General features: G+C 37.8%; 1 protein-coding gene across 6 annotated transcripts in view; it reads right to left on the bottom strand.

Moving 5' to 3' along the window:
* RABGAP1 (RAB GTPase activating protein 1) overlaps window positions 1–27752 on the bottom strand; it is a 177957-nt gene that overhangs the window by 35659 nt on the left and 114546 nt on the right. For all 6 annotated transcript variants that reach the window (XR_008424338.1, XM_053908265.1, XM_019421198.2 and 3 more), the window contains one exon: window positions 4734–4847. Coding sequence is in view for 5 of the 6 variants with exons in the window: in XM_053908265.1 (XP_053764240.1) it covers window positions 4734–4847 (114 nt within the window). In the remaining variant the exon portion in view is untranslated. The remainder of the gene's footprint in view (window positions 1–4733; window positions 4848–27752) is intronic.

The following is a 27752-nucleotide window of genomic DNA, read 5'->3' as shown; positions in this document are numbered from 1 at the left end:
AATGAATGATGCAAATATTTCTCTCCAATTGCAATTTTTTCTTTACAATAAACAGAACTGTCACCATGCCACTTCCTGTAGGCCAGGAGTGGGTAAAGTTAAGCAAAAATCACTTCAGCACTGAAAAAAGGTTGTTGTAACTCGTTGTCTTTGCTCATGCTGTCTCGTCTTCTGTCTAAAAAATATGCTCTTCCTTCAGGCTCCAAGCACTCCATTCTCTGGGGATTCCCTCTCTTCTCTGTACTTCTATGGTACTTGCTACACAAGTATAGTTATTATGCACTTATCATACTGGATTTTATTTTGCTTTGTTTTATTTATCTTTTTTGTGAGAGAGAAAGAGCATGCACTTGCGTGGACACGTGAACAAGAGCCGGGCAGAGGGAGAGGGAGACAGAGAATCCCAAGCAGGCTCCATGCTCTGGGTGGGGCCCGACGTGGGGCTTGATCTTACCAAGAGAGATCATGACCCGAGCCAAAACCAAAGGACACTTAACTGACTAAGCCACCCACCCAAGTGCCCCCGACACAGCATTTTAAATGTCCATCTTCTCTACTGGACTGTGAGCTTCTCAGGGGCTGGGGGTGACGTCCTATCCAACCTAGCCAGCACCTCACACCTTCAACCCAGCCAGTCATACAGCAGGCTCTCTCTAAATAATGTTAACTTTACTCATTTTTCTTTCTGGGAAAAAATCTTTTGGCAAAGACACCAAAATACAATCCTTTCCGCAATGCCAGTAATAACTTTTCTGATAAGAGGGACTACTCTGAAACCATTTGTGGGTTCCTTTGGAATTCTTGTATTTTTCTTGGCGGCAGATGATTATTACCCATCTCTTCTGAACACTATCTTTAACAGAATATTGACATCTAACATTCCTTGTGGTTTATTCTTTTTGGTTCTTTGTTTTTCAGTCTTGTTTTTATGATTAATATTTACAGTTCTCATGTAGGCTGTGGTGGAAAGGGAAATTCCTACAGATTGAAAATGCTATTCCCTATTTGACAAGTTTATTTCGGATGAAATTCCCTTTATTCTTCACTTTTTTTTTTGTGACACACTGTCTGTGCATCCCAAGAAAGCAATTCAGAATGAGCATGTTCAGAAAAAAGATCAGTTAGCAAAATATGATGTGAATGCTTATTAGATGACAATTAAGTTAATATACACATGCGTTTTACCATTAGCTTTTGGTAAAACTATAGCTTTAGAAATACATTTTATACATATATATGTTATATACATATATATATATATATATATATATATAAACGGTAATTATGCTTTCATAAATTCAAGTAGAATTTAATATAATCTCATTAAATTCCCCATGTCATCAAAGCTTATCCAATGAGAGGACTACAGAGCAGAAAACACATATACTTTGACAAAGACAAGATATGCAGAGGGCTTGAGAAACAATCTGCTTATATAATAAGGCATCACTTTTCACCTGTCCAATTAGTAAACACTAATAAGTATTAATAATAATTTTTATAAGACTGTGTTACAAGCTAGTGGTAATATATGCCAATACAGCTCTGTAGAAAGCAGTCTGACAATGTCTGTGAAGTCAATTAACAGTTGATTGGTCAAGAAAGAACAGAAGCTTCTGAGTTTGTCAGAGCTGGGCTGAAATCCCACAACTGCTAATGTCTCGGTCTGGACCTTTGGTTCATTACTTATACTTCTTACTTGTAAGAAATGAGACTAATCATAGTATTTGTATCATAGACTTGATGTATTCTCAGCTCTCTCAGGTAAATTGCTCAGCACATGGTTTAATTACTTATGCACCAGAATGAAATGTACTAAAGGCAGAGAATGGAGGGGAGCAGATTTTTCAGGTTCACAGAAAAGCTTGAAGGAATATATACAGATGTGAAAGTACACGACACCTTTGGGAAATGTTTGGAATATAAAATTCATGAGAGCTGTAATGAAATATGGGGAAGAAAAGGCACTTCATTAATTCATCAACATTTAATGAGTACCTACTATATGTCAACCACTGTGCCAACTGCTACAGATGCTAACATATGTAAAGTGATTTCTGCCCTTGAGAACTTCATGGTTCAGGTGGGACATTTGGACACGTAAATCAACTCAGAGTACAACAAGAAGTTCAATATAGCTGAAGCATAAAGTATTTATGAATTAAGCCAGGATAGATTATAAAATGTCTTTAATGCTAAGCTAAGGAATCTGGGACCAGGAAATGAACTATGAAATTGTGATAGTGTTCTGTGGGTTATGAGGAAGCAATAAAGGCTTTCCTGGAAGCCCTGAAATCATCCAATCCTGGGGTCAACATGGAGAAAAAAGTAAGTTCGCTATAACTCAAAGGTAGGGAGACTAATGCAAGGCAGCTTTTGTAAAAGTGCTGGCAACATATGACAGAGGCCTGCCCCGTACCAGGCAGTGATTAGAAAGGGAAGTAAAGTGGTGCCTGGGTGGCTCAGTCGGTTAAGCAACCAACTCTTGACTTCAGCTCAGGTTATGATCTCACACAGTAGGTGGGATCGAGTTCAGTATCAGGCTCTGTGCTGATAGAACGGAGCCAGCTTGAGAGTCTCTCTTCCTCTCTCTCTGCCCCTCCCCCATTTGCATGTGTGCATTTTTTTCTCTCTCTCAAAATAAATAAATGTTCAGAAAGGGAAGTATAGCTATAAGAGACATCAATCCTATCGTTTTTGAGAGACAGAGCAGGAGTGGGGGAGGGGCAGACAGAGAGAGACACACACAATCTGAAGCAGGCTCCAGACTTGGAGCTGTCAGCACAGAGCTTGACTTGGGGCTCGAACTCACAAACCATGAAATCATGACCTGAGCTGAAGTTGGATGCTTAACCAACTGAGCTACCCAGGAGCCCCAGACATCAATCTTATCAAACTCAATGTGGCCAAAGGAAAGATCTGAAAACTAACAGAGAAATGACTGTATCTTCAGCATGATAATGGCATGGAGGGAAAAAGGAAGATGGTTTCTAATTAAAAGAGCCGTAACAACTAAACATATGGATATCGCTGGATTCTGAGTCTAACCAAATGTATGAGGACATTTAGGGAAATCTGAATATGGCAGATACTGGATGGTATTGATCAATAATGATGGAAGCTACAGATGAATAATGATCTTATATTTTGAGATGCATAGTGAAGAATTTAGGATCATGATATCTGATATTTGCTTTGAAGTACTTCAGGAAAAAAAGGGATAGATGAAGCAACTGTGGCAATATGTTCATAAACATTAAATCTGGTGGAGGATGTATACAAATTTTATATTTGTATTCAACTTTTATATCTGAAAATTCTTATAATAAAACATGTTTTTAAATGAACTCTATTTTTAGACATTTTTGTTTGATGTACTTAACAGACTTTTACATGAAGAACAACTGGCAGCTAGAAGTTCAGGCCTTGAGAGAATGTGGATTTGGGAACATCTGTGCAGTGGTGATAGCTGAAGCTCTGGGGGTGGAAAGAGTCACCCAGGGAGACAGGGTAGAGCTACAGGAACTACTGACTGAGCACCTAGGGGAAGGCCTCTGTTTTAGGGGCAGGTAGAGAGAGAAAAGAACTCAAAAGGGAGTTAGCAATGTTGTGAGAAAAGGGAGAGCAAAACCAAGAGGGCGAGAGAGGTCAAGAGGAAAGAGAATTGCAAGGAAGAACACTATGAGACGGAAACTAGAGTGCAGTGAGATAAGGAGGTTGGGGATCAGAGGCAGTGGGCACAGGGTTTCTTTATGGGAAATTTTGCAGTAAGATGAGGCATAGCTGGATGGCTGCTTACGGGGAAGCACAACTGAGAAGGGGCTAAAAAAGAATGATCAGAGAAGAATGTTACAAAAGAAAGGACAACTTTGGGGAAATTAAAATTAAACCCAAAAAACATTTCTCTAAATCTAACTCCCCTTATAGTTTGAAGCATCTAGTTTATCACTGGAAAACCTGTCTTTTATTGTTAGCCTGTCCTAAAACTTGTTAGTTGTACTTTCTCAATCAGTAATATATAGTAAGTTCCTTAAGGATATGTCTCATGCCCCATCTGTATTTCCTACATGGTAGATGCTAACTAGGTATTTAATTAATTTGGGGGGGGGGGGAGGGGGCGTGGGTGGAGACTAAAGACTAGTTCTAAGGGCAGAGGAAGGTTGAAGAACTCTGGTCCTAGGTCCTCTTTTAGCCTTATGGCTCTGAAGTACCAAAATATTCTGGAAAATGGATTGCTGAAATTGAACACTTCCTTTACAGCTTTCCGGTACAGACTTTTTGACAGACATCAGTATTTCCCACCATTTATTATGCTGCAGTGCTAAAAGTCCACCTCGATAGGCATCAGCACTTCCCACTGTTGGATAGGTCCTAGGTGCCAAGTTCGTAATTTATAATGTGAATACCAAAAAGGAGTTTGCAGTGTTACAGGACGCAGAATCTCTTAACATAAAACCCACTGCCAAAAATTTAAATGTGGAGCCAGGGGACTGTCATCTGAAAGTCCTGATTGAAAGGGTAAAAGAAACCTAACCACTGTGTTTCTAATTGACTTCCTGTTCATTATGAGCGTAAAATTAAAAAGTAACAACACAATTTCAGAAAGTCTACTCTCTTCTTTTTTGCCTTCTTAAATACCAAATGCAAATTACACTTTGTAGTTATCTTTTGTGTAATTTCAAAGAACCAGAATGACCATTCAAAACCGAGGTTTTTTTCTGGATGTGAGATACCTTGCATATTTTATATAAGGAATCTTGTCCATCTCCTCCTGTGTCCTTAAAATAGTCATGGGCTGGGAATGTCCGGTTAATATCCCGGGTGATGGCACTGTCCTGGGGAGACTCCTGTGGAAACATTAGGAAAGAGGTTTAGTAATCAATCATGTACGTACTTGTGTGAGTTTATATAACAAGGTCTTCTCATTTACATGCTTTAAAATACTGCAGGGACATACATACACATATGCATGCCCAGAGTTACTACATCTTCAGGCACCAACTGTTCAAGCGAAAGCAAAATCAAATATTAAGAAAAACAATATGGAAGAAAAGCAACCTGCTTACTGTATATACCTCAAGTATACTCCATTTCTGTTGCAAGGAAGAACAGCTGCTGACCTTTCTATTGTAAGAGAGAAAATGTAATCAAAATGGACTTCCTATAGGAAAATATTCAAGCTAATCTCAAAAGGAGGTAAAATGCTCCCACTAGAAAAACTGGGTACAAAAACTGCTGCTTTAAATGATCCTTTGGCATGAAGCCCATGTGCCAGGTTCTCAAAAGGAAAAGAGAAGTCCCTTAATTGGGGTTTATCCTAAGGGCAAATGGCATAAAAATGCACCCAAGAGTCTACTCAATAGGAAACTAGACCAGCAAATGTCAAGGGATTCAAGTAGGCTATGGGAAAATATCCTTTCTTTTGCCAGTGGAGAAAACTAAATATATGTCAATAATATCAGCAAACTTTCATACCACATAGCAAGTATCCAGGTATTTCTAATAAATACCCCTTGTTAAATTTTATTTGCTCACATGCTAAAGAACTACAGCTAAGAAACATGACCTTCTATTTTAACAATGCATTGTTTTCATAAGACAATAGACTTGCTTCTCCTTGGTGAGACTACATCATATTCAGCATACCATCCAAGAGCCTGATACTCCTGTTTCAAGATGAAAAATTAAAGTGATATTCTTCTCTTGTCCAGTAATTTCTCCAGTCTTTTAGGTAATCATGTTCCTAGGGCCATAAGTATTTTACAGTTGTGGGATTTGAACTTTACATTTAAAAATTTTATTGAACAAGTTTGACATGTAACACTGTATAAATTTAAGGTGTACAGTGTGTTACTCTGATACATTTATATACTGTAATATGATTGTCATTGTATCCATATTTATTACATTACATAATATATTCATTATACTGTTCATCAGGTCTCAATGGTTTATATACTACTCAGTACAAGTTTGTACACTATCATTCTTATGCCCCCAAACTCCATCGACTAACTTTAAAGCCTATGCTCTTTTTTTAACAAGTAAACTATTTAAACTTTCAAAGACATTGCCAAACTGCTTTTCTAAAGACCTTTACTGGTATACTACTAGTTTTTAATATGTTATTAGCAGTTAAGGCAACTCAGAACCATGCTGCTCCCTGACAAAAGGACAAAACCCAAGGTGAGACCTGAGACTACAGTAGTTATTGTCTAGTGGCAGCTTCCAGGCTGCAGCACACAGAGAGCAACCTGAAACAGAGCTGGGTGGGGAGTGTCTCCCTGAGTTGAATAAAAAGAATATGGAGAGGGCAAAGCAGCTAGAGTTTGTAGATCAGTCTACTGGATAGGAAAAGCTGAAAAGAAAGAGATCTGCAGAGCTATCTAGAGTCATGAATCATGAAATAAAAAGTGATAAACTGGACTTCATCAAAACTTTAAAGCTGTACTATTCAAAAAAGGCCACTGTTGGGTCGCCTGGGTGGCTCAGTCGGTTAAGCGGCCAACTTCGGCTCAGGTCACGATCTCGCAGTCTGTGAGTTCGAGCCCCGCGTCGGGCTCTGTGCTGACAGCTCAGACCCTGGAGCCCGCTTCAGATTCTGTGTCTCCCTCTCTCTCTGCCCCTCCCCTGTTCATGCTCTGTCTCTCTCTGTCTCAAAAATAAATAAAACGTTAAAAAAAAAAAAAAATTAAAAAAAAAAAAAAAAAAGGCCACTGTTAAGAACCTGAAAATGTAAACCTGACCAGGACAAAATGCCTATAAAATCTGATAATGGTGTTGTATCCAGAATATAAAACTTTGAAAAAAGATAAAGAGGCAAAAACAACTGGCTTTAAAAAGGGGGAATGGTGGGCACCTGGGTGGCTCAGTTGAGGTTAACCATCCAGCTCTTGATCTCACGGTTCTTTGTGAGCTTGAACCCTATATCGGGCTCTGTACTATCAGTGCGAAGCCTGCCTGGGATTCTCTCTCTCCCCGTCTCTCTCTTTGCCCCTCCCTTGCTCGTGTGTTCTATCTTCTCTCAAAATAAATAAACGTAAAAAAATAAATAAATAAAAACGGGGTATGGTGGTATAAGATTGAAGAGATACTTCACAAAAGAAGGCATACAGATGGTGAATAAGCACATGACAAAACTTCAGCATCACTCATCATTAGAACAATATAGACTGAAACTACAAAGAGATCCTACTACATACCTACTAAATGCTAAAATTAAAAAGAACCAAGATACCAAGTACTGGCAAAGGGTGTGAAATAACCGGAACTCCCAAAATTTGCTGGTGGGAATGCAAAATGGTACAAATATTTTAGAAACAGTCTGGAGGGTCATATAAAGTTAAACATATACTTCCCATTTAATTCAGTGATTCTACTCCTAGGTATTTCTCCAAGAGAGATGAAAATATGAATACATGCAAAGACTTGACCTTGAATGTTCATGGCAACTTTATCCATATTAGCCCAAACTGGAAACAACACACATGTGCTCCAATGGGTAAATGGATAAATAATTTGTGGTACAATCCAGATAGTGGAATACTACTCAGGAAAACAAAAAAAAACCCATACGTGCAACATGAATGGATCTTCAAAAGCATTTTGTAACTGAGAGGAGCCAGACACAAAAGATTATTTTCCATTAATTCCAAGTGTATGAAATTCTAAAAAAAGGTAAAATTGTACATTATAGAAAGTAGATCAGTGTTTTGAAGAGGCTAGAGTTAAAAGGAGAAAACTGATTATTAAGAGACATGAAAGAACTTTTGGAAGTTTGAATACGGAAATATTACCCATTACATCTATGGTGGTAGTTAAAATGTATTTAATCATTCACTTAAAATTTGTGTATTTTACTGTGTATAAATTACAAGGTTGATTTTAAATGGAAAAATAAAAAAGGACACCCACACAAATGAAAGAGACCCAAGATGATTCAAACTCTTCAGATTAAGAAGAATCCTACTTTAGGTAAATATACAGCTAAATGATAAAAATGATGTAAATCCATATTAACCTAAAGATCTTAAAACAGGGGTATAGCTTAGAGGCACACATAGCCGAGTTTGAAGGTTGGCTCAGTTTCTTAGATGAACAACTTCTATCAGTGTCTGACATGTACATAGAAAAGACTTGATAAAAGTGAAAGGAAGCAATCTCCATCCAGCACTGCTGAGTGCTGGGGCTCTCCTCTGAACCCACACATGTACACTCACCAGTGATATGTGAAATACACACACACACACACACACACACACACACACACACACACACACACACGGTACCTAAAATATATATTTTTATTTTTGTGTACCTTATCCCCCCTATAAAACTATTCACATAGGTATAGAGATTGTGATTTGGTTTTAGATTTTCCACAGAGATTAGCATAATGCAGAGCATACAGTCAGTCAAAGCTTGATAAATATACCTAATAATTTCCACACTCTTCTTTTTAAAAAATTTTTTAAAAATATTTTTGAGAGAGCGAGAGAGTGCACAAGCAGGGGAGGAGCAGAGAGACACAGAATCTGAAGCAGGCGTCAGGCTCCTCAGCACAGAGCCTGACGTGGGGCTTGAACTCACAAACCACGAGACCATGACCGGAGCCGAAGTCGGACGCTTCACAGACTCAGCCACCCAGGAGCCCTGAGTCCAAACTCTCCTTTAGGACTGAGCAATGGCAACACTCATGTGGTCTACAGCCCTACCTAAACCAGGATCTCTAATGCTTAGTGTTTAATTCAAGATCCATGTGAATGAGGAACAAACTAAGTCAGGAAAGAACCTTACTAACTGGATAATTTCAAAGACATTCCAACTAAACATCTGAAAAAAACCAAGAATGCCGAAATGATTGGTTCATTTGTAACTTCCTTGTGTAAAAGGCAGGCAACAGAAAATACAAGTCATGGAAAGTAAAACAGAGTGAAGACTTTGAATCTTTTAGTCCAAAATGCAAAATAAGTTGAATCATCCTACAATTATTAAGAGAAATGAGAAGGAAAGGGGGTCTATATCAGAAATATAAGCTATATTATTGTGGATTAAGGATTTTTTTTTTCAGCCTAGGATATATGAAATCTCTTGAACTCAGTTTTAATTTTACCAAACTCACACAATGTGAAACAGCAATGCAGAGAGAACCATAGGCATATAGGGAATTAAGAAATCTTTACCGTTAGTAAGTCTCTATCTCATGAATAGCTCAAATAAGCAACAAAGGACTGACTATAAACAGTCTCAGTCTCAGTTCTAAAACTGCAGCATGACAGAAACTTACCTTACCTCTAGCATCATCAAGAGAAAAAAAACGCAATAAACTGGATTTAATTAAAATTTTCTTATAAAATATGCCATTAACATCCAAACTGGCAAGGAAGAATTAACACTTTTACTATTTGCAGATGACATGATTTTATATATAGAAAAATCCCAAAGATTCCAGCAAAAAACTACTAGAACTGATAAGTGAATTCAGTAAAGTTTCAGGACACAAAAATCAATGTACAGAGATTTGTTGCACTTCTACACACTAATAATGAAGCAGCAGAAAGAGAAATTAAGAAAACAGTCCCATTAACATTGCACCAAAAATAATAAAATACCTATAAAACAGTGATGAAAGAAACTGAAGATGACACAAAGAAACAGAGTGCCAGGGTGGCTTAGTCAGTTGAGCATCTGACTCTTGGTTTTGGCTCAGGTCATGATCTCGTGGTTTGTGGGATTGAGCCCTGCGTCCCAAGCCCCTGCTTGGGATTCTCTCCCTCCCTCTCTCTCTGCCTCTCCCAGCTTGCATGCACGCTCTTTCTCAAGATGAATAAATAAAAAAGAAATGAAAGACATCCCATGCTCATGGACTGGAAGAACAAATTGTAAAAATGTCTATACTGCCCAAATCAATCTGCAGGCTTAATGCAATTCCTATCAAAATACCAACAGCACTTTCAACAGAACTAGAACAAATAATCCTAAAACTTGTATGAAACCACAAAAGACCCCGAATAGCCAAGGCAATCTTGAAAAAGAAAACAAAACTAGAGGTATCGCATTTCTAGACGTCAAATTATACCACAAAGCTATAATCATTGAGACAGTATGGCACTGGCACACCAACAGACACATAGATCAATGGAACAAAATGAAAATCCAGAAATAAACCCGTAACTATATGGTCAATTAATCCTTGACAAAGGAGGAATGTACATACAATGGGAAAAAGACTGTCTCCTCTTCAAAAAATGGTATTGGGAAAACTGGAGAGCAATATGCAAAAGAATGAATCTAGACCACTTTCTTATACCATATACAAAAATAAACTCAAAATAGATCAAGGACCTAAATATGAGACCTGAAACAATAAAAATCCTAGAAGAAAGCACAGGCAGTAATTTCTCTGATATTGGCCATAGCAACATTTTTCTAGGTATGTCTCCCAAGGCAAGGGAAATAAAAGCAAAAATAAACTATTGGGACTACACCAAAATAAAAACCTTTTGCACAGTGAAGGAAACAATCAACAAAACAAAAGACAACCTACTGAATGGGAGAAGATATTTGTAAATAACATATCCGATAAAGGGTTAATATCCAAATATATAAAGTACTGATACGTCAGAGAAAGACAAATATCATATGATTTTGGAATTTAAGAAACAAAACAGATAAATACAGAGAGGGAGGTAAACCGTAAGAGACTCTTAAATACAGAGAACAAACTGAGGGTTGCTGGAGGGGTATTGGGTGGGGGGATGGGCTACATTGGTGACAGACATTAAGAAGGGCACTTGTTGGGGCACCTGGGTAGCTCAGTCGGTTGAGCGTCCGACTTCAGCTCAGGTCACAATCTCACAGCTTGTGAGTTCGAGCCCTGCATCGGTCTCTGTGCTGACAGCTTGGAGCCTGGAGCCTGCTTCAGATTCTGTGTCTCCCTCTCTCTCCCCCTAACCCACTAGCATTCTGTCTCTGTCTCTCTCAAAAATAAATAAACATTAAAAAAAATAAAAAAAGAAGGGCACTTGTTGGGAAAAGCACTGGGTATTATATGGAAGTGATGAATCACTAAATTCTCCTGAATTATGACACTATATGTTAATTTGGATTTAAATAAATACATAAATAAAAGAACTGATATGACTCAACACTCAAAAAAATGAATAAAAAATTAAAAATGGGCAGGAGACACCTGGGTGGCTCAGTGAGTTGAGCATCTGGCTTTAGTACAGGTCACAATCTTACGGTGAGTCTAAGCCCCACACTGGGCTTGCTGCTGGTCAGCACAGGGCCCACTTCAGATCCTCTGTCCTTCTCTCTCTGCCCTTCCCCCGCTTGCTGTCTCTCTCTCTCTCTCTCTCTCTCTGCCTTTCTCTCTCAAAAATAAACAAACATTAAAAAAAAAAATGGGCAGGGGCCCCTGAGTGGCTCAGTCGGTTAAGCATCTGACTTCAGCTCAGGTCATGATCTCACGGTTCATGAGTTCGAGACCCACGTCGGGCTCTGTGTGACAGCTCAGGGCCCCTGAGTGGCTCAGTCAGTTAAGCATCTGATTTCAGTTCAGGTCATGATCTCACGGTTCATGAGTTTGAGACCCACGTCGGGCTCTGTGTGACAGCTCAGAGCCTGGAGCCTGCTTCGGGTTCTGTGTGTGTGTCTCTCTCTCTACCCCTCCCTCTCTCAAAAATGAATCAACATTTTAAAAAAGTTTTAAAAAAATGGGCAGGAGACATGAACAGACGTTTCTCCAAAGAAGACATACAGATGGCTAACAGACATGTGAAAAGATGCTCATCATCAGGGAAATGCAAATCAAAACTACAATGAGAGTGGTGCCTGGATGGCTTAGTCAGAAAAGCATGTGACTCTTGATCTTGGGGGTCATGAGATCGAGCCCCACGTTGGATATAGAGATTACTTAAATAAATACATTTTTTAAAAAAAAACCCAAAACTACAATGAGATATGACCACATACTTGTCAGAATGGCTAAAATTTAAAAAAAGAACGCCTGGGTGGCTCAGTTGGTTAAGTGTCTGACTTTGGCTCAGGTCATGATCTCATTGTTCATGGGTGTGAGCCCCACATTGGGCCCTGTGCTGACAGCTTGGAGCCTGGAGCTTGCTTCAGTTTTGTGTCTCCTTCTCTCGCTGCCTCTCTCCTGCTCATGCTGTCTCTCAAAATAAATAAACATTAAAAAAAAAAAAAAAAAAAAAAGATGGGAGATAAAATAGTAGCTACTTTCAGTATGAATTCATGCAAAGCACCAAGACCTTGCCCGGCATATAGGCATAATAAAAAATAATTTTTTTTTTTTAAATACAAGAAACAACTGTTGGTGAGGATGTGGAGAAAAAGGAACCCTTGTGTACTATTGGTGGGAATGCAAACTGGTGCAGGCACTGTGGAAAACAACAGTTAAAAATAGAACTACTCAGGGTACCTGGATGGCTCAGTCGGTTAAGTATCTGACTCTTGATTTCAGCTCAGGTCATGATCTCATGGTTGTAGGATCAAGCCCCGTGTTGGGCTCTGTGCTGGGTGTGAAGCCTGCTTGGGATTCTCTCTTTCCCTTTCTCTCTCTCTCAAAATAAATAAATAAACATTAAAAAAAAAAAAAAAAACAGAATTACCCTACCATCCAGAAATCACACTACTAGGCATTTACCCCCCCGATTACAAGAACACTAATTCAAAGGGATACATGCACTCCTATGTGTACTGCAGCATTATCTACAATAGTCAAATAATGGAAGCAGCCCAAGGGTCTATTGACAGATGAATGGATCAAGAAGGTATGGTGTGTGTGTGTGTGTGTGTGTGTGCGCGCGCGTGCGTGTGTGTATATATATATATATATATATATATGGTGAACACACGCACGCGCGCGCGCGCACACACACACACACACACACACAGAGGAATATTATTCAGCCATAAAAAAGAATGAAATCTTGACATTTGCAACAACATGGATGGAGCTAGAGTATAATGTTAAGCAAAATAAGTCAGAGAAAGACAAATACCATAAGATTTTACTCATATGTGGAATTTAAGAAACAACATAAACAAGCAAAGGATAACCAAAGAGAGACAAGCCAAGAAACAGACTAACTACAGAGAACAAACTGATGGTGACCAGAGGGGAGGTCGGAGGGGCAGATGGGTGAAATAGGTGATGGAGATTAAGAGAACACTTATCATGATGGGCACTGAGTAATGGAAAGAATTGCTGGATTACTATATTGTACACTTGAAACTAATACACTGTGTGTTAACCACACTGAAATTGAAATAAAAACTTAATCTAAAAAGAATACAATACCACATGCCAATTAAAAAAGAAATAGGCAAGCAGTACATATATGTGAAAAAAACTAAAATACATCTAGAATGCAAAAAGACAACCTAATAAAACTGACAAAAATTTGAACAGGCACTTCATAAAAGAAAGTATATAAATGGCAAGTAAGAAAATGAAAAGGTTAAGACCACAATGAGATAGCCAGCCAAAATGTGCCAAAAGAGAATATGTAGTGATAAGAAGGGCTACTTTCTGGAACACTCTGAGACAAGTAATTTAATCAATAAGGATTTGGAAAATCAGAATTATAATTCCAAAGTATTAAAGAAAGATTAACCAAAGCAGCATTAATGCAGTTTCTGGAAGATTTTGGGACTTGAAAGAAAAAAAGGAGACTGAAAACACTAAAACAATGACTAAGATGAATTTCACATTGACAAAGCTTTCCAGATATGATGAACAGACATGATATTGACCTATATTTGGAATGAGCTACAAATTATTCTAAAAGGATTTGTTAATTCTATTCTTGAATTATGTCTCTACTTCTAAAGAGAATTCTTTTAAAGAAAATGTTAGATGAATTTACTCCAAGGAATTCTATGAAACAACAATGAAAGTTCTGAAACATTCTGAGAATGACAGACTGTGGCTTAACACAGCATGAAGGTTAAATAAATTAAATGAAGAGGGGTGCCTGGGTGGCTCAGTCGGTTAAGCCTCTGACTTCGGCTCAGGTGATATCATGGTTTACGGGTTCGAGGCCCGCATCAGGCTCTGTGCTGACAGCTCAGAGCCTGGAGCCTCCTTTGGATTCTGTGTCTCCCCCTCTCTCTGCCCCTCCTCCCTCCCTCATGCTCTGTCTCTCTCTCCTTCAAAAAATAAATAAACAAACAAACATAAAAAAATTAATTAAATGAAGAATTGAGAGGGACACGGAAAACTTCAAAATACACTATGCCAGTTACTTTAGTCATAGATTGGTGATAAAGGTAACTTGACACAGTTATCAGAGAGCTATGGTTTGGAAATTCAAATGCACACAGGAAAGGAAAGTAACACAAAACTAAAAATATACTATAATTGATCAGTTCTCATCAATCTGGCTTCCTTCACCCATTGACCATGGGAGTCATCAGAGAATTAAGGGGTAATATGCCCTTTACAGAAGGTAAATCTGAAAATTCACATGCTGTATTTGAAGTCTTCAAGAATGATAACCACTTACTTAAAATATCTAGTCAACCACTTACTTAAAATATCTAGTCTTAGGAAATATGCTGAAAAATTTGGGAATACATCCATTTGACTTGCCAGAAGCCAAGCTGTACAAAAATGATAAAGAAATTGTAACCTAATGACAAATTTAGGAAGCTCCTGTCAGAATCATTAACTTTGAAAAGATTCTGAAAACAAATCACAGTAATATTATAGATGACTTCTTCCTAAGAGAACACAGCAAAGAGCTGCAAAACAGCCAAACCCAAGGGCTTATAACATTAAGGTTTACATAATGCACAGTGCTTTTACTTCTAAGGAGTTAAGCACAGATGTAGCGGAAACAAGGAACTTTCTGGTGCAATACATATTGGGTAATACTACTCATGGTTAAACTGATGAAGTTTAACCAAATACACCCAAAGTTAACCAAATATAAATATTTACAGAGAATAAGATATTACAAGGGTACGTAAGACAATCATGCTGAGATATAAACCTTAAAAGAGCAGGGAATGGCAAAACGACTATCAGTTGAGATGTGTCCTGTAAATTATCAAAGCTATGGCAGAGATGGGGTTTTTTTTTCCCCATCAACTGGTTTTGTTTCCACCACTTCATCCTATGAAAAACAGCTTTAATATCCAGAAGAAAACTAGAGCATCATATGATTATGCAGTCTTAACATCTTGCAAACTTTTTTGGTTAACAGCCAGACAGCAAATAATTTTGGCCTTTTGGGTCATCTGGTATTAAATTTACCCTTGGTAGAGTATAAGTAGCCATAGATAATACGTAAATAAGCACGCATTTCTGCATTCTAGTAACACTTTATTTACAAAAACAAGAAGCATGCTGGATCTGCCTCCCAAGCCACAGTTTGCCAAGGCCTTCTCTAAATATACACTACAGTAATTTTTCATGGGCAATATGAACAGAAAGAAGACTTTTTTTTTTAACGTTTATTTTATTTTTGAGAGAAAGAGAGCATGAGCAGGATAGGGGCAGAGAGAGAGGGAGACACAGAATTGGAAGCAGGCTCCAGGCTCTGAACTGTCAGCACAGAGCCCGATGTGGGACTCGAACCCACGGACTGTGAGATCATGACCTGAGCTGGAGTCGGACACTTAACCGGCTGAGCCACCCAGGCGCCTCCAGAGAGAAGACTTTTGTAGTGATTTTAAATATTTTGTAATGATATTAAATATACTGTTGATTAATTTCATGTTTTACAGACATTCTGTCACAAACGAGTTGCAATAACTTGAAATGTATATCCCTTTGAACATATGCGCTTTTTCATGTTATAATCAACATTAAAAATGTTTGCTGCCTTCTCCAAAAGTCTGTATGCTTCTGTATCCCCAGAGTAGTAAAGGTTTAAATGAAATCCTGTAATAATAGTGACATCCTGTTTCTTACATTTCAATCAGCAATACCAACAATATGTACAGGTCAGAAATCATAAACATATGCACTGAAACATTCCAGACTGGCTAAAATAAAAAGACAATACTAAATGTTGGTAAGGATATGAAACAACTGGAACTCTCAAATGTTGCGAAGGAGGTGTAAAATGACCCAACCACTTTGGTGAATTATGCAGCTGTTACTTGTAAAGTTAAACACACATCTACCCAGATCCAGCAATTCTCCTCCTCAGTATTACACAGGAGAACCAAAAATATACATCCAAGGAAAAAAAAGTCCAAGAATGTTCATAATAACCCCAAATATCCATCAATAGAAAAAGACAAAAAAATATGGTATAATTATATAATGGAATACAATGCACACTGCTGGAAATAGTTTAATTAAAAATTGTACTCTAGGAGCACCTGGGTAGCTCAGTTGGTTAAGCATCTGACTTCGGGTCAGTTCATGATCTCACAGCTGGTGAGTTCGAGCCCCATGTCAGGCTCTGTGCGGACAGCTCGGAGCCTTGAGCCTGCTTTGGATTCTGTCTCCCTCTCTCTCTGCCCCTCCCCTTCTCGCACTCTGTAGCTCTCTCTTAAAAATAAACATTAAAAAAATAAAAAAATTATACCCTAAAATTTTGGCACTTTTTAAATGTTTATTTATTTTGGGAAAGAGAGAGAAGGAAGCGAGAATCCCAAGTAGGCACCATGCTGTCAGTGCAGAGCCTGACACGGGGCTCAAACTGACCAACTGTGAGACCATGACCTGAACAGAAATCAAGAGTCAGATGCTTAACCAACTGAGCCACCCAGGTACCCCTAATATTTCGGCTCTTTTAAAATGTATTCACTAAAAAATTCCAAGAATCAACACTTCATACTAAAATCTAAATCTCTTTTAGTTCCCCTCTTCATACTCTTGTCAAATGGGACTGTTGCCCAAACACAACCCAAAATTAACAATACACCTTACTGCACTTTAAAAGGAAAAACCTAACTTTTTGTTTTCTTATTTTTATAAAACATTTTTTGCTGTCTTATAATGGGAGGAAATGAGAAAAATGAAAGATAATTTCATAACTCAGATATAACTGTAACTAATGTTTGGTGGAGGTATATGCCTAACTTTTTATGTAATTGTTGTTATAAAAGTTTACACTGTTTTTAAAATTAATTTTTACTAACTGCAAAATGTTATGATCATCCTTTCACGTCTGCCATTTTTTACTGTACAATGATCTGTCACGTGGCTATGCTATAATTATGCTAAATCTCTGACTTTGGAGTATTCAGGCTGTTCTACTTCTTTTGCTATCTACAAGGCCGTAAAGTAAAACCACGATTCCTAAAGGAAAAACAGTTTCCACAGTCACTTTGTTCCCCACAAGATCCAGTTTAACCCATGTTTTAGAGTGTGAATTATACTGCCAATCTGTTCTCCAGAAAAGCATACCAATCAATGTACACACAACATTAATGAGTAGTGCCCTTACAGTAAATACCCTGCTGTTTCAGAATAGTCTTTTATGTACTTGTCCTCCCTCTAGTCTATGTGTGACTAACCACTGCATCTAAAGCTGCGAAGAACTACAAATGAAGTTTACTGACTCTATCCCATACTAATTCCTACGCATTTTTTGCCGAACCCACATGGTGACTGATCAAAAGGCGCTATCGTACGCATATTTCCTTACTCTGTCAGTTGATGAGAGGGCCTGGAAGCAGTTAACATCCAGTAGCAGTGAGCACATCTACTGCCAGGATCTTGGTTTCTAACACCATTTACAAATAAAAGGAACCAAGACCCCTCAGAGAAATAGCTGATTCCAGGACTGGGGCAGGAAATAGACAAGATGAACCTAGAACATCTAGAAGTGCCACAGCGTAAGGAAGTGCTTTCTCTGTACCCTGACCATGAAGAAAACAAATCCACAACAAGAGGAGTATGTCAAAGGGAAAGAAGAGCCAAATAAAAGAGTTCCCAATGGCCAAAGCTGGAACAATTTGAACAAAATAAATGAAAGTGGTACTGGATTACAATCTAAAGTATAAAATAAATACCCATGAGTCACCTACACTTATATAAATAAATGACTGAATAAATAAATGGGGGAAATGAGACAAATATCCTACGCAGAAGAATTCCCAGTAACTTACGCAGACATGCTGCCCTCTTAGCGGAACCCCATTTCTGGTTTGGGCTAGGCATAGTTGACTTCCTTTGGAAGAATACAGTATGGAAAGGGGAAAAAAAGTGACTTAACAGTGAAGAAATCTGACAGACATGCCCTCAGCCAGATGATCCAAGGTCAACATCAACAGTGGGGAGTCATGTTGGTAGTCCCTACCCTTGGTAAGAGGTGATGAAATGGTACTTAACTTATGTGTTCTTCTTCCCCCAAACTCATAACCTTGTGAGAGAAACAGATAAATTCCAGTTGAGGGGCATTCTATAAAATACCTGACCAGTATTCCTTAAGATCATCAAAGTCATCAAAAACAAGCAAGTCTGAAACACTGTTACAGTCAAGAGGTGCCTAAGGAGATATGAGGACTAAATGTAATATACTATCCTGGATAGAATCTGCTACAGAAAAAGGACATTAGGTAAAAATTAAGGAAAACTAAATAAAGTGTAGATTTTGGTCAATATTAACCTATCAATATTGGTTGATTAACTGTAACAAAGATACCATACTAATGTTAAGATGCTAATGACAGAGGAAAGAGGGCAGGTTATATGGAAACATCCTGTACTATTTTCACAATATTTCTGTAAATCTAAAACCATTCTTTCTTTTTTTGAGAGAGTGCATGTGCATGCATGCAAGTGGGGAAGGGGCAGAGAGAGAGGGAGAGAGAATCCCAAGCAGGCTCTGTGGTGTCCACAAACCATGAGATCATGACCTGAGCTGAAATCAAGAACTGGTGCCTTAACTGAGGCATCCAGGTGCCCCTAAAACCATTCTTAAATATAAAATTTATTAAAAGAAAAAAATGGCATTATCTCCTTATACAACATGGAAACTTAGGCTTAGCAAGGTTAAGCTACCAAAGTTCACATACTAATAATGATCTGCACTTATTAGGCACTCAATAAAAAGCTGAACTGAATACGTGGAATAAAACTGGTGAAATGAACACTGTGGGTATAAACAAGCTCAACAGCAATCACAAGGAGACTCTGCTCATGTGACAGATTTACAGATGATTTCTCTCTTGGCCCCAACTCTTATGCCCTTTTAGTGTACAAAATATAAAGCAATGGTGAGGATGTGTTACTTTCTTAAATATTTAAGGTTCTTCTAAAATAATTTCTATAGAAAAAAAAAATCTAAGGAAATGATAATACTCATATACTGTTTCTTTCTCTCCATCTAAGTTTGAAAGTCATCCATTAGTTCAAATCACAGTGGTACCACATTCTGTAATTTTTCTGGACAACTATTTTTGTACCTTACTGTGAGAATTGGCCCACTGGGTAACTTCTCAGGATTAACAAGGTACTGGGAACTGGCGGAAACCCTTTGAATACACACCCTTTGTAAACTCAAGTTGAAAAATAGAAAGCTAAGAATGGCAGGAAGAAAAAGAAAGTACCCAAACAAAGAAAATGTAGTGGAAGGCTGCCATGAGAAATAACCAACATAGGGAAGATTATTATTTCCAAAGTAGCTTGTTGCCTAAATAAAAAGTTAGATCTTCTTAGGACTAGCCTATAATGTTATAAATGATTTGTTAAAAGTCATCATGCAACACTTAAGAAAACAGAATAAAATGGAAACCACCCAAACCCCACTCAAATCTATTATATACCTTGTTCTATCTTTATAATATGTTACACAGAAATTTAAAAAAAAAAAGTTGTTTTTGGTTATACTTTGCTCTTAAAAAGTCAGCTATAGCTTGTGAGAGTGATTTTAAAGACTTAATTTTTAAAATCCCCTAGGATAAAAACCCCAAAGAAGAAAACTGAAGTTGAAGGGGTGCTGTGTTTACAAGTGAATAAATGAGGACTGAAAACATCCTTGAGGTAAAATCATTCTCTCTTCGTTACACAAAACTCTCATCATTTGTAATTTCATTTCATATGTTCTGGAAACAGCAGAATTGCTTAAGTGAAAAAAATAAAGAGTAAGACTTTTATGCCTATGAAAACAGAGGTTCCTGTGTCTGGAAAAGACCAAGATGGTCCTACAAAAATCTGCAAAACCTGGAGATTTTATTTCAATTGATCATGTTATTTCTAAGCATTTCCGATTTGTTAGAGCCAAAAAAGGTGATTAAGGAAAACAGTAACAATTATCTTGTCTCTTAAACAAATACAGTATCCCTCTTAAGGAATGCCTCACACAGGAATTCTGAAAAATAAAAAGAAGGTATGCATGATATTCTTAGAGATTTCTGAGATTTAACAGACTCCCAGGTTACCATAAATTCTTTGACACTGCATGCAATGTTTTGTGTGTACTTTTCTAAGAAGATTGTTCACAGAATTTAAAGGATTCACTAGAATGTGAAGCTTCACAAGGGCAGAGATTTCTGTTTTGCTCACATGCCATCTACAACTCCTAGAAGAGTGTCCAACAAATGGTAGACACTCAGTAAGGTTCAGAGCCACTTATTTCCTTTTGCCAAATTCACTTTTAGAGACTTAAAAATAATTAAACAACAATAACAAGAGCTAAGATGGATCTGGTGTCATTGCTTTAAGAGCCTTATATGCAGACACATCATATAGACAGATCTGTCTATCGTAACTTACTCTGACATGAGTTCCATTATTTTCCCTATTTGACAAATGAGGAAAGAAGTTAAATCATTTGGCTAGAAAGGGGAAGAGCTGGGACTGGAACCCAACTCTTTTGGCTTTTTAGCCCCACAGTATTAACCCAAATAAATATACTGGAAAACTGGAAGAAATTCCCTTATCAGTAGTGAGTGGCATTTACAGTTCTTAACATATGATACAAAGTTTTTGTCTTCTATCTAACTAAAACCGACATGACACAGACTTTGAAAATATGCTTTTTCTTTTTTTTAATGTTTTTTAAAATGTTTATTCATTTATTTTGACAGAGAGAGAGAGAGAGAGAGAGAAAGAGCTTGAGCAGGGGAGTGGCAGAGAGAAAGGAAGAGGGAAAATCCCAGGCAGGCTCAGCGCTGTCAGCACAGAGCCCGATGCCGGGCTCAAACTCACGAACTGTGAGATCATGACCTCAGCTGAAACCAAGAGTCAGACGTTTAACTGGCTGAGCCACCCAGGTGCCCCAATATGCTTTTTCTTTTTACTCATATGAAAGCGCTTCCTTGGATAAAGTCTGCTCAGTGTAAAAGAGACATAACTGAAGCCCTAGTAACATGAAGACAGAGAAATATATAATGCTCTTATACATAAAAACCAAGTAAAGAAAACCTCAACATGTGGCCCTTCAAGAAGTTATTCAAACAAATGGCATTTTCCCTAAATGCTAGGTGGATTCCAAGATGTATCTTAATCATAAGGCCTTTTACATCAGTGGTGGCTCTTTCCCATCAGACTTGAGATTTATGATGTTGGCCTATTTCCAACCTTGGGAGAGAGGCCAAGGGACAAAATATGTATTTGGCAGATTTTCCTGTTTGGGACTTAGTGCCCTGTGGGGGATCTGCAATTTTAGACAGTACACAATTCAGAAATCCACTGTATATTACCAACATTATAACTTATCTTAACCAAATCAAATTATAAAGGAGATAAATCAGGTAGCAGAAAAACTGACACATAATATAAATGATGCAATAAGAGGGTTCTGTTCTTTTCTCTCTTCTTTTCGCCTATGAATGACACTAACCAAAACACAGTAGAGCTCAGTATGAAATACCTTTGTTAATTATCTTTAAGAAAATCATTTCTCAGAGGCAAAATCCATTTGGGTTTCTTTGTTTTTGTTTCATTTAGGAAAGTGCTCTCCCACAATCAGATAACTATACCAACGCCCAATGCTACTAATCTTTCTTTACTCTCTTTTTCCCTTCCAATAAAGAAAACAACTTACTCTAAACCTACACAACAAAAAGACAACTACGTACTATGACAATGAACTGCCACAGAATCTTTATTATACAGAGCAGACTCAGAACGCGGGCTCTGGCAATGCCTGCCAAACAAGTGCTTCTAATTTTAATACATGCTTTAGCACTGGTCAGCTAAACAGTTATATACTTCTAACACTAACTCTATAGCATACAATGTGATAGAAAATTAGATGACTTCAGAAAAGATAGTTTTAAATAAAATAATGCACTGCTATCAGATTGTTTCAATCCAAATATGGCATTATAGTGCCATTCTAAAAATAAGTCTAAGTCCCATGTGATATGCAGTCTTTTAGCTATGTTCATTTCCTTTTAGGGCTCAAGTTTCCCACAGGAAAATTATTCAATGTTTGGCAAAACTGTCCCAAATCATATATAGATAAGGCATAAATGCTAACTACACTGTCAAACTTTTCCTGCTTTGTTATTGTTGATTCTTCTGCACAGTAATCCATCATGGAGAGGAAATACTCAAGAACTGTTACCTGACAAAAATGAACACAAAAAGTGTCATTTTGACTAAAAAGGTGGTAAGGGAGGTAGTTTATGAGTCAGCTAAATTTGAAGTCACAGAATTATTATATACAAAGTCATGTTTCAAACACATGTTTCTGATAACTATGATGATTTCCAAATACTTATTTAAATTATATTATTTGTATTACCAAGTAAGACCATGTATCAAATGCCTTCTTAGTACAGCTTAATACAGATTGTATTGTTTGACTTATATTAATTGCTTAAAGACTTTGTAAAGCATTACATGCTAAGAATAAAATCTTCTCAAAATCACCCACTCATAGACACCACATATACACAAGATCAACACCCATTCCTCAAGCTATATTTTATATAACCAAATAAACAAATTATGATTTCTAAGAAAATATTTAGGAATATTTCATAATGCTTAACAAATACTCAGTTTTACTTTAAAGTTAGTTTCTTCTGGGCACACCCGGGTGGCTCAGTCAGTTAAGCATCCAACTCTTGGTTTCGGCTCAGGTCATGTTCTCCCTGTTCATGAGACCAAGCCCCGTTGGGTTCTAGGCTGATGACATGGAGCCTGCTCGGGATATTTATTCTCTCTCTCTCTCTCTCTCTCTCTCTCTCTCTCTCTCAAAATAAGTATACCTAAAAAAATAAAGTTAGTTTCTTTTGAAAATAACAAGTCTTAAGTCAGAGAATCAAGTATGCGTACTGAGTAGCAAAAATGTATAGCAATTATAAAATGGTTCGATATATTAAAATGATTTTACAACTCCATGGAGTTTCCAGTCTTGGGATAGTTAACACAATTAAAAGAGAATCTGTGTTTGAATGATACTGATCACAAACATCTCCATCTGTGAACTGCTGAACTACATTCAGAATTCTAGAAGAGGTCTGCATTTGTATAAATAGACTATATGTTCTGGATTTCAGTATCTATTTTAGTTATATATTTTAATATAGCTTTCAGGCAAAAATGATGTTTCCTTGAGTCCTGATATAGAAGAAAAATGTTAATTTTTCCATTGAAGAATGAATCTTAAGAAAAAATTATCAATAAATAAAATATTTAGATATTGAAAACTATCTTATTACATCATTAATGTACAAATTTGTAGCTACCTAGATCTTTTTCTATTAACCTAAAAACTTAAAACTTATCAGCACATAGGTATAATACCAACCAAGATAGCAGGACCTGCTAACATGTATCAAATGCTTATTGTGTGCCAAGAGCTTCAGATGTATTAGCTCATTTAATCTTAATAGTTGAGGTAACAGGAACTAAGAGGGATTATGTACCTTGCCCTAGGTAACAGCTATTAAGTGGCAGGGCTAGAATTCAAACTCAAGTTGGCTTGCCTTTCAAACACATACTTTTAACCACTATATATTATATAGTTTCTATTCCTTAAGTGTATAAATAATCCCTCTTCATTCAGGCCTTTGAAGCTTAAAATATCCCTTGACATTATTTTTTTCTTTTTCTAATAAAAATTATTTTCAAATTTCAATTAAAGGAACCCCTCTTCACGTAGTCCCAAACTTCCTTTCTACCTCTAACCTCCTAAAGCTCTTGCTGTAAGACTCAATGACCTGTTCCTTGATGAAGTCCATCTAAATACATTTACCTCAGTGTCCGAGAATTACATAGGAGTAATCTTCCTGCAGAACATACTATAAAAGCAAGACAAAGTACATAAGACATGAGTGCACTTGAGTGCACTGATGGAATAAGCCATTATGGCAGTACTTGAGGGGTTTACAAACCCTGCAAGAAGGGTGGGCCGCTCCAAGCCACTCCACATTCACACAAGGCCTTTCCACTGAGAATATGCCATTTTACAGGACGCCCGGGAGGTTACTGGGAGATTCTGACCTCTGTGTGACAAAGCAGCAACCTTTTACTGAGTTTCTATGATGCCACCATGCACATTTCTATATACTTAAAACATGACGGTATCTAATTTTCACAGTAAGTCTAATGAAGGGCACAAACCCATTTTACAGAGTAGAAAACAAAGGGCCAGAGATTCCAAAATCCATGCTCTTTCCACTACTCTCCTCTTTATCCTGGGGGGGGGGGGGGAGTATAAAGTAATCACAGTAATAATGTAAACAGCTTTACATTATTATAACATGCATCTGACCTTAAACCAACTCCTTTAATACTGGTATCATTACTCAAGTATGGGTATCCTCCTGAAGTTCAGACAAATTAAGATTACCTAATCAGTTGACAGAACTAGGATCTAAATTTTGTTTTAACTTCATTTCTAGTACTCTGTAGGCTACAACACACATCCTCAGTACAATGATGTTAATAACACATGACGCTAACATAATCTAAGTACGAAAGGTTTCAGTTACTACAAATACCATGTCATGGAGAAAAAGAACTTTTAAAAATGAAAAAGACTTTTGGGGCGCCTGGATGGCTCAGTCTGTTAAGTGTCTGCCTCTTGATTTTGGTTCAGATCATGATCTCACAGTTTGCGCTGACAGCACAGAGCCTGCTTAGGATTTTCTCTCCTCTCCCTGCATGTCCTCCCTCCCTCCCTCCCCCCGCCCTCAATAAACAAAGATTTTTTTTAAAAAAACGAAGCCGATTTTTCAGTCAGATTCTGCTCCCCAGACACCAATGAAGACAGAGACCCACAAATGGCCTTTAAAATTTTTTTTTGGTCTAGCTATAAATAAATGGCTTTGGCAGTGGGGGTTTCCCCATTCTTTCTGGAGGAAAATTCAGAAATAAATCATGATGTTTAATGCTGTAACTTCTGCTTTCTCCCCTAAATACTGTCTTACTAAATCAACATGTATTTATTAAAAGCCAATAGACACAGAATTTATTTTTTAAATGTTTATTTATTTATTTTGAGGGAGGGGAGGGGCAGAGAGAGGGAGAGAGAGAATCCCAAGCAGACTCCCACTGTCACTGCAGAGTCTGATGTGGGGCTCGATCTCATGAGCTGTGAGATCACGACCTTAGCTGAAATCAAGAGTCGGACCCTCAACTAATTCACCGAAGCACCCCTGACAAAGAATTTAAAGTTTTACTTTGAAAAGACTCTTACTCTTCTATTTTGTTCAAAGCCAATACAATCTTTTTGCAACAAACCAATAAATCTTTCATTAAGTGATTACAATCATGGTAATTTTTTTTCAAATTTTCATTTAAATTCTAGTTAACATATAGTGTAGTATTTTATATATAACACCCAGTGCTCATTACAACAAGTGCCCTCCTTAATACCCGTCACCCATTTAGCCCATCCCCTGCTCACCTCCCTCCATGAACCCTCAATTTGTTCTTTATAGTTAACAACCTCCTCTTCCCCCTGCCCTTCCCCTATGATCATCTGTTTTGTTTCTTAAATTCCACATACGAATGAAGTCATATGGTATTTGTCCTTCCCTGACTTAACTTCACTTAGCACAATAAAATGTAGCTCCATTCACATAGTTCCAAGTGACACGATTTCATTCCTTTTGATGGCTGAGTACAATCGTGGTAACTTAACATAAAGATGTGCTTTTTACTTTGCAAAGGGCGTTCTTGTGTCATATACTGCTTGATAATTGTAGGTCACTTTATTAGGGTCTTTTGTCTATTGATCTTTTGGGTTCCTCTAATTCCGTCTGGCTGAATACTTTATGGAAATTTCATTCAAGGGGTGGGTAGAGATAACATTATAGAATTCCTACTTTTCTCAGAGCAGGCTCCATCTCATATACTGCCTTCTACGGAAATTCACCTAACACACATCTCTTTACCTGTGAATATCACATGGCACTTCGCATTCCTCTCGTGATCTCATATTGCCAGGCCTGTACACCAGTACACCTAAACTCATCACACACACACACACACACACACACACACACACACACACACACACGTTTATTTTCAGGATTTCCTTCCCAGGATGTCAAAGAAGATGCTTTCCAGTCTGCTGTCTTCCCTTGGTAAAAACCAAAATTAAAAAAATCTAAAAAGACCCAAACAAATACCAATGAGGCATAGTGATGTAGGAGACTGGAATCAAAAAGGTCTTAGAGCCCCCAAACTAGGCTTCCACAATTGTACAAGAGGAATCATTTCCCCTTTGCCTGTCTTCCTAGGAGGATAAAAAGAGATGATGAATAGGAAGTTGCTCTGTATTGGGCCAGAGGTAGGAGAGTGCTAGTATGCTCTCATTTTCTACTTCAGGAGTATGTTCTAAACCTATGCTTTCCGGTCAAATTTATTTGCTTTTTTCCTAAATGTAGTCATGCTTTTCGTAAAAAATAACGCATCTACGTCATTGAAAAGGTCACAGGACAAAGCTTACAGAGAAAAATAGCAGACCCAGACCCCTCACTCCTCCTACCCTGCTCCGTTCTCCAGAGGCAACCATTTCTTGTCTTTTCAGTTTTTTTTTTCCTTCCTATTTCTAAATAAAATAAGTTGCTTAAGTTGCTATTTTCTGGTTTTTGTTTTTTCCAGACTTTCAGTATGGGAGATGATACTCTGTCTGTTATAGCCCCCAACACCACCCACCTACCACACACACTTCCCTTCCCCTTATCGTGACTCCCAATGTAATTTTGCTACAATTTTTAGTTAAATCAATATTGCTAACTAAATCACAGAGTGTATCATGACTAAATACCCTTTGTTCTTTAATTTTCCATTTCTTCTGCAGTTACTACTTGCTGTTTCTTTCCTCCAGTATTCTATGTTATCTATCACCAGTTCTTCCCCTACAAATCTTGACAGGATTGGAAATTCCTCTCAGTTTTTTCCTAAAAGACATACTTCCTAGTGCCCTCCTTCCTTTTCTCCAATTTGGACTAGTGGCTTTCTAGGTCTGCTGCACAGCTGACATCCTAGGGCTCCCCTTCCCCATCACCATGGGAATTCTCTTCACCTCTGTCCTGTGTAGGGAGTCCCTGCTTCCTGGGTTCCATAGCTTCCACTTTAAAAAAAAAAAAAAAAAAAGTTTATTTATTTTTGAGAGAGAGAGAGAGAATGCATGCATGTAAACGGAGACAGGGCAGAGAGAGAGAATCCCAAGCAGACTCCACGCTGCCAGTGCAGAGCCTGACACGGGCTCAATGTCACGATTCAAGAGATCATGAGCTGAGCCAAAATTTAGAGTCAGGTGCTAAACCAACTGAGCCACCAGGTGCCCCTCTTCCACTTTTAAAATTTCATCCCTTGTACTGAGAAGCATATCCTTCAGCAACTTCCTGAGAAA

This window comes from Panthera pardus, unplaced genomic scaffold, assembly GCF_024362965.1.
Source record: "Panthera pardus isolate Hobbes unplaced genomic scaffold, ASM2436296v1 HiC_scaffold_20, whole genome shotgun sequence".
Classification (NCBI taxonomy): domain Eukaryota; kingdom Metazoa; phylum Chordata; class Mammalia; order Carnivora; family Felidae; genus Panthera; species Panthera pardus.
This window is presented reverse-complemented; position numbering and strand designations above follow the sequence as displayed.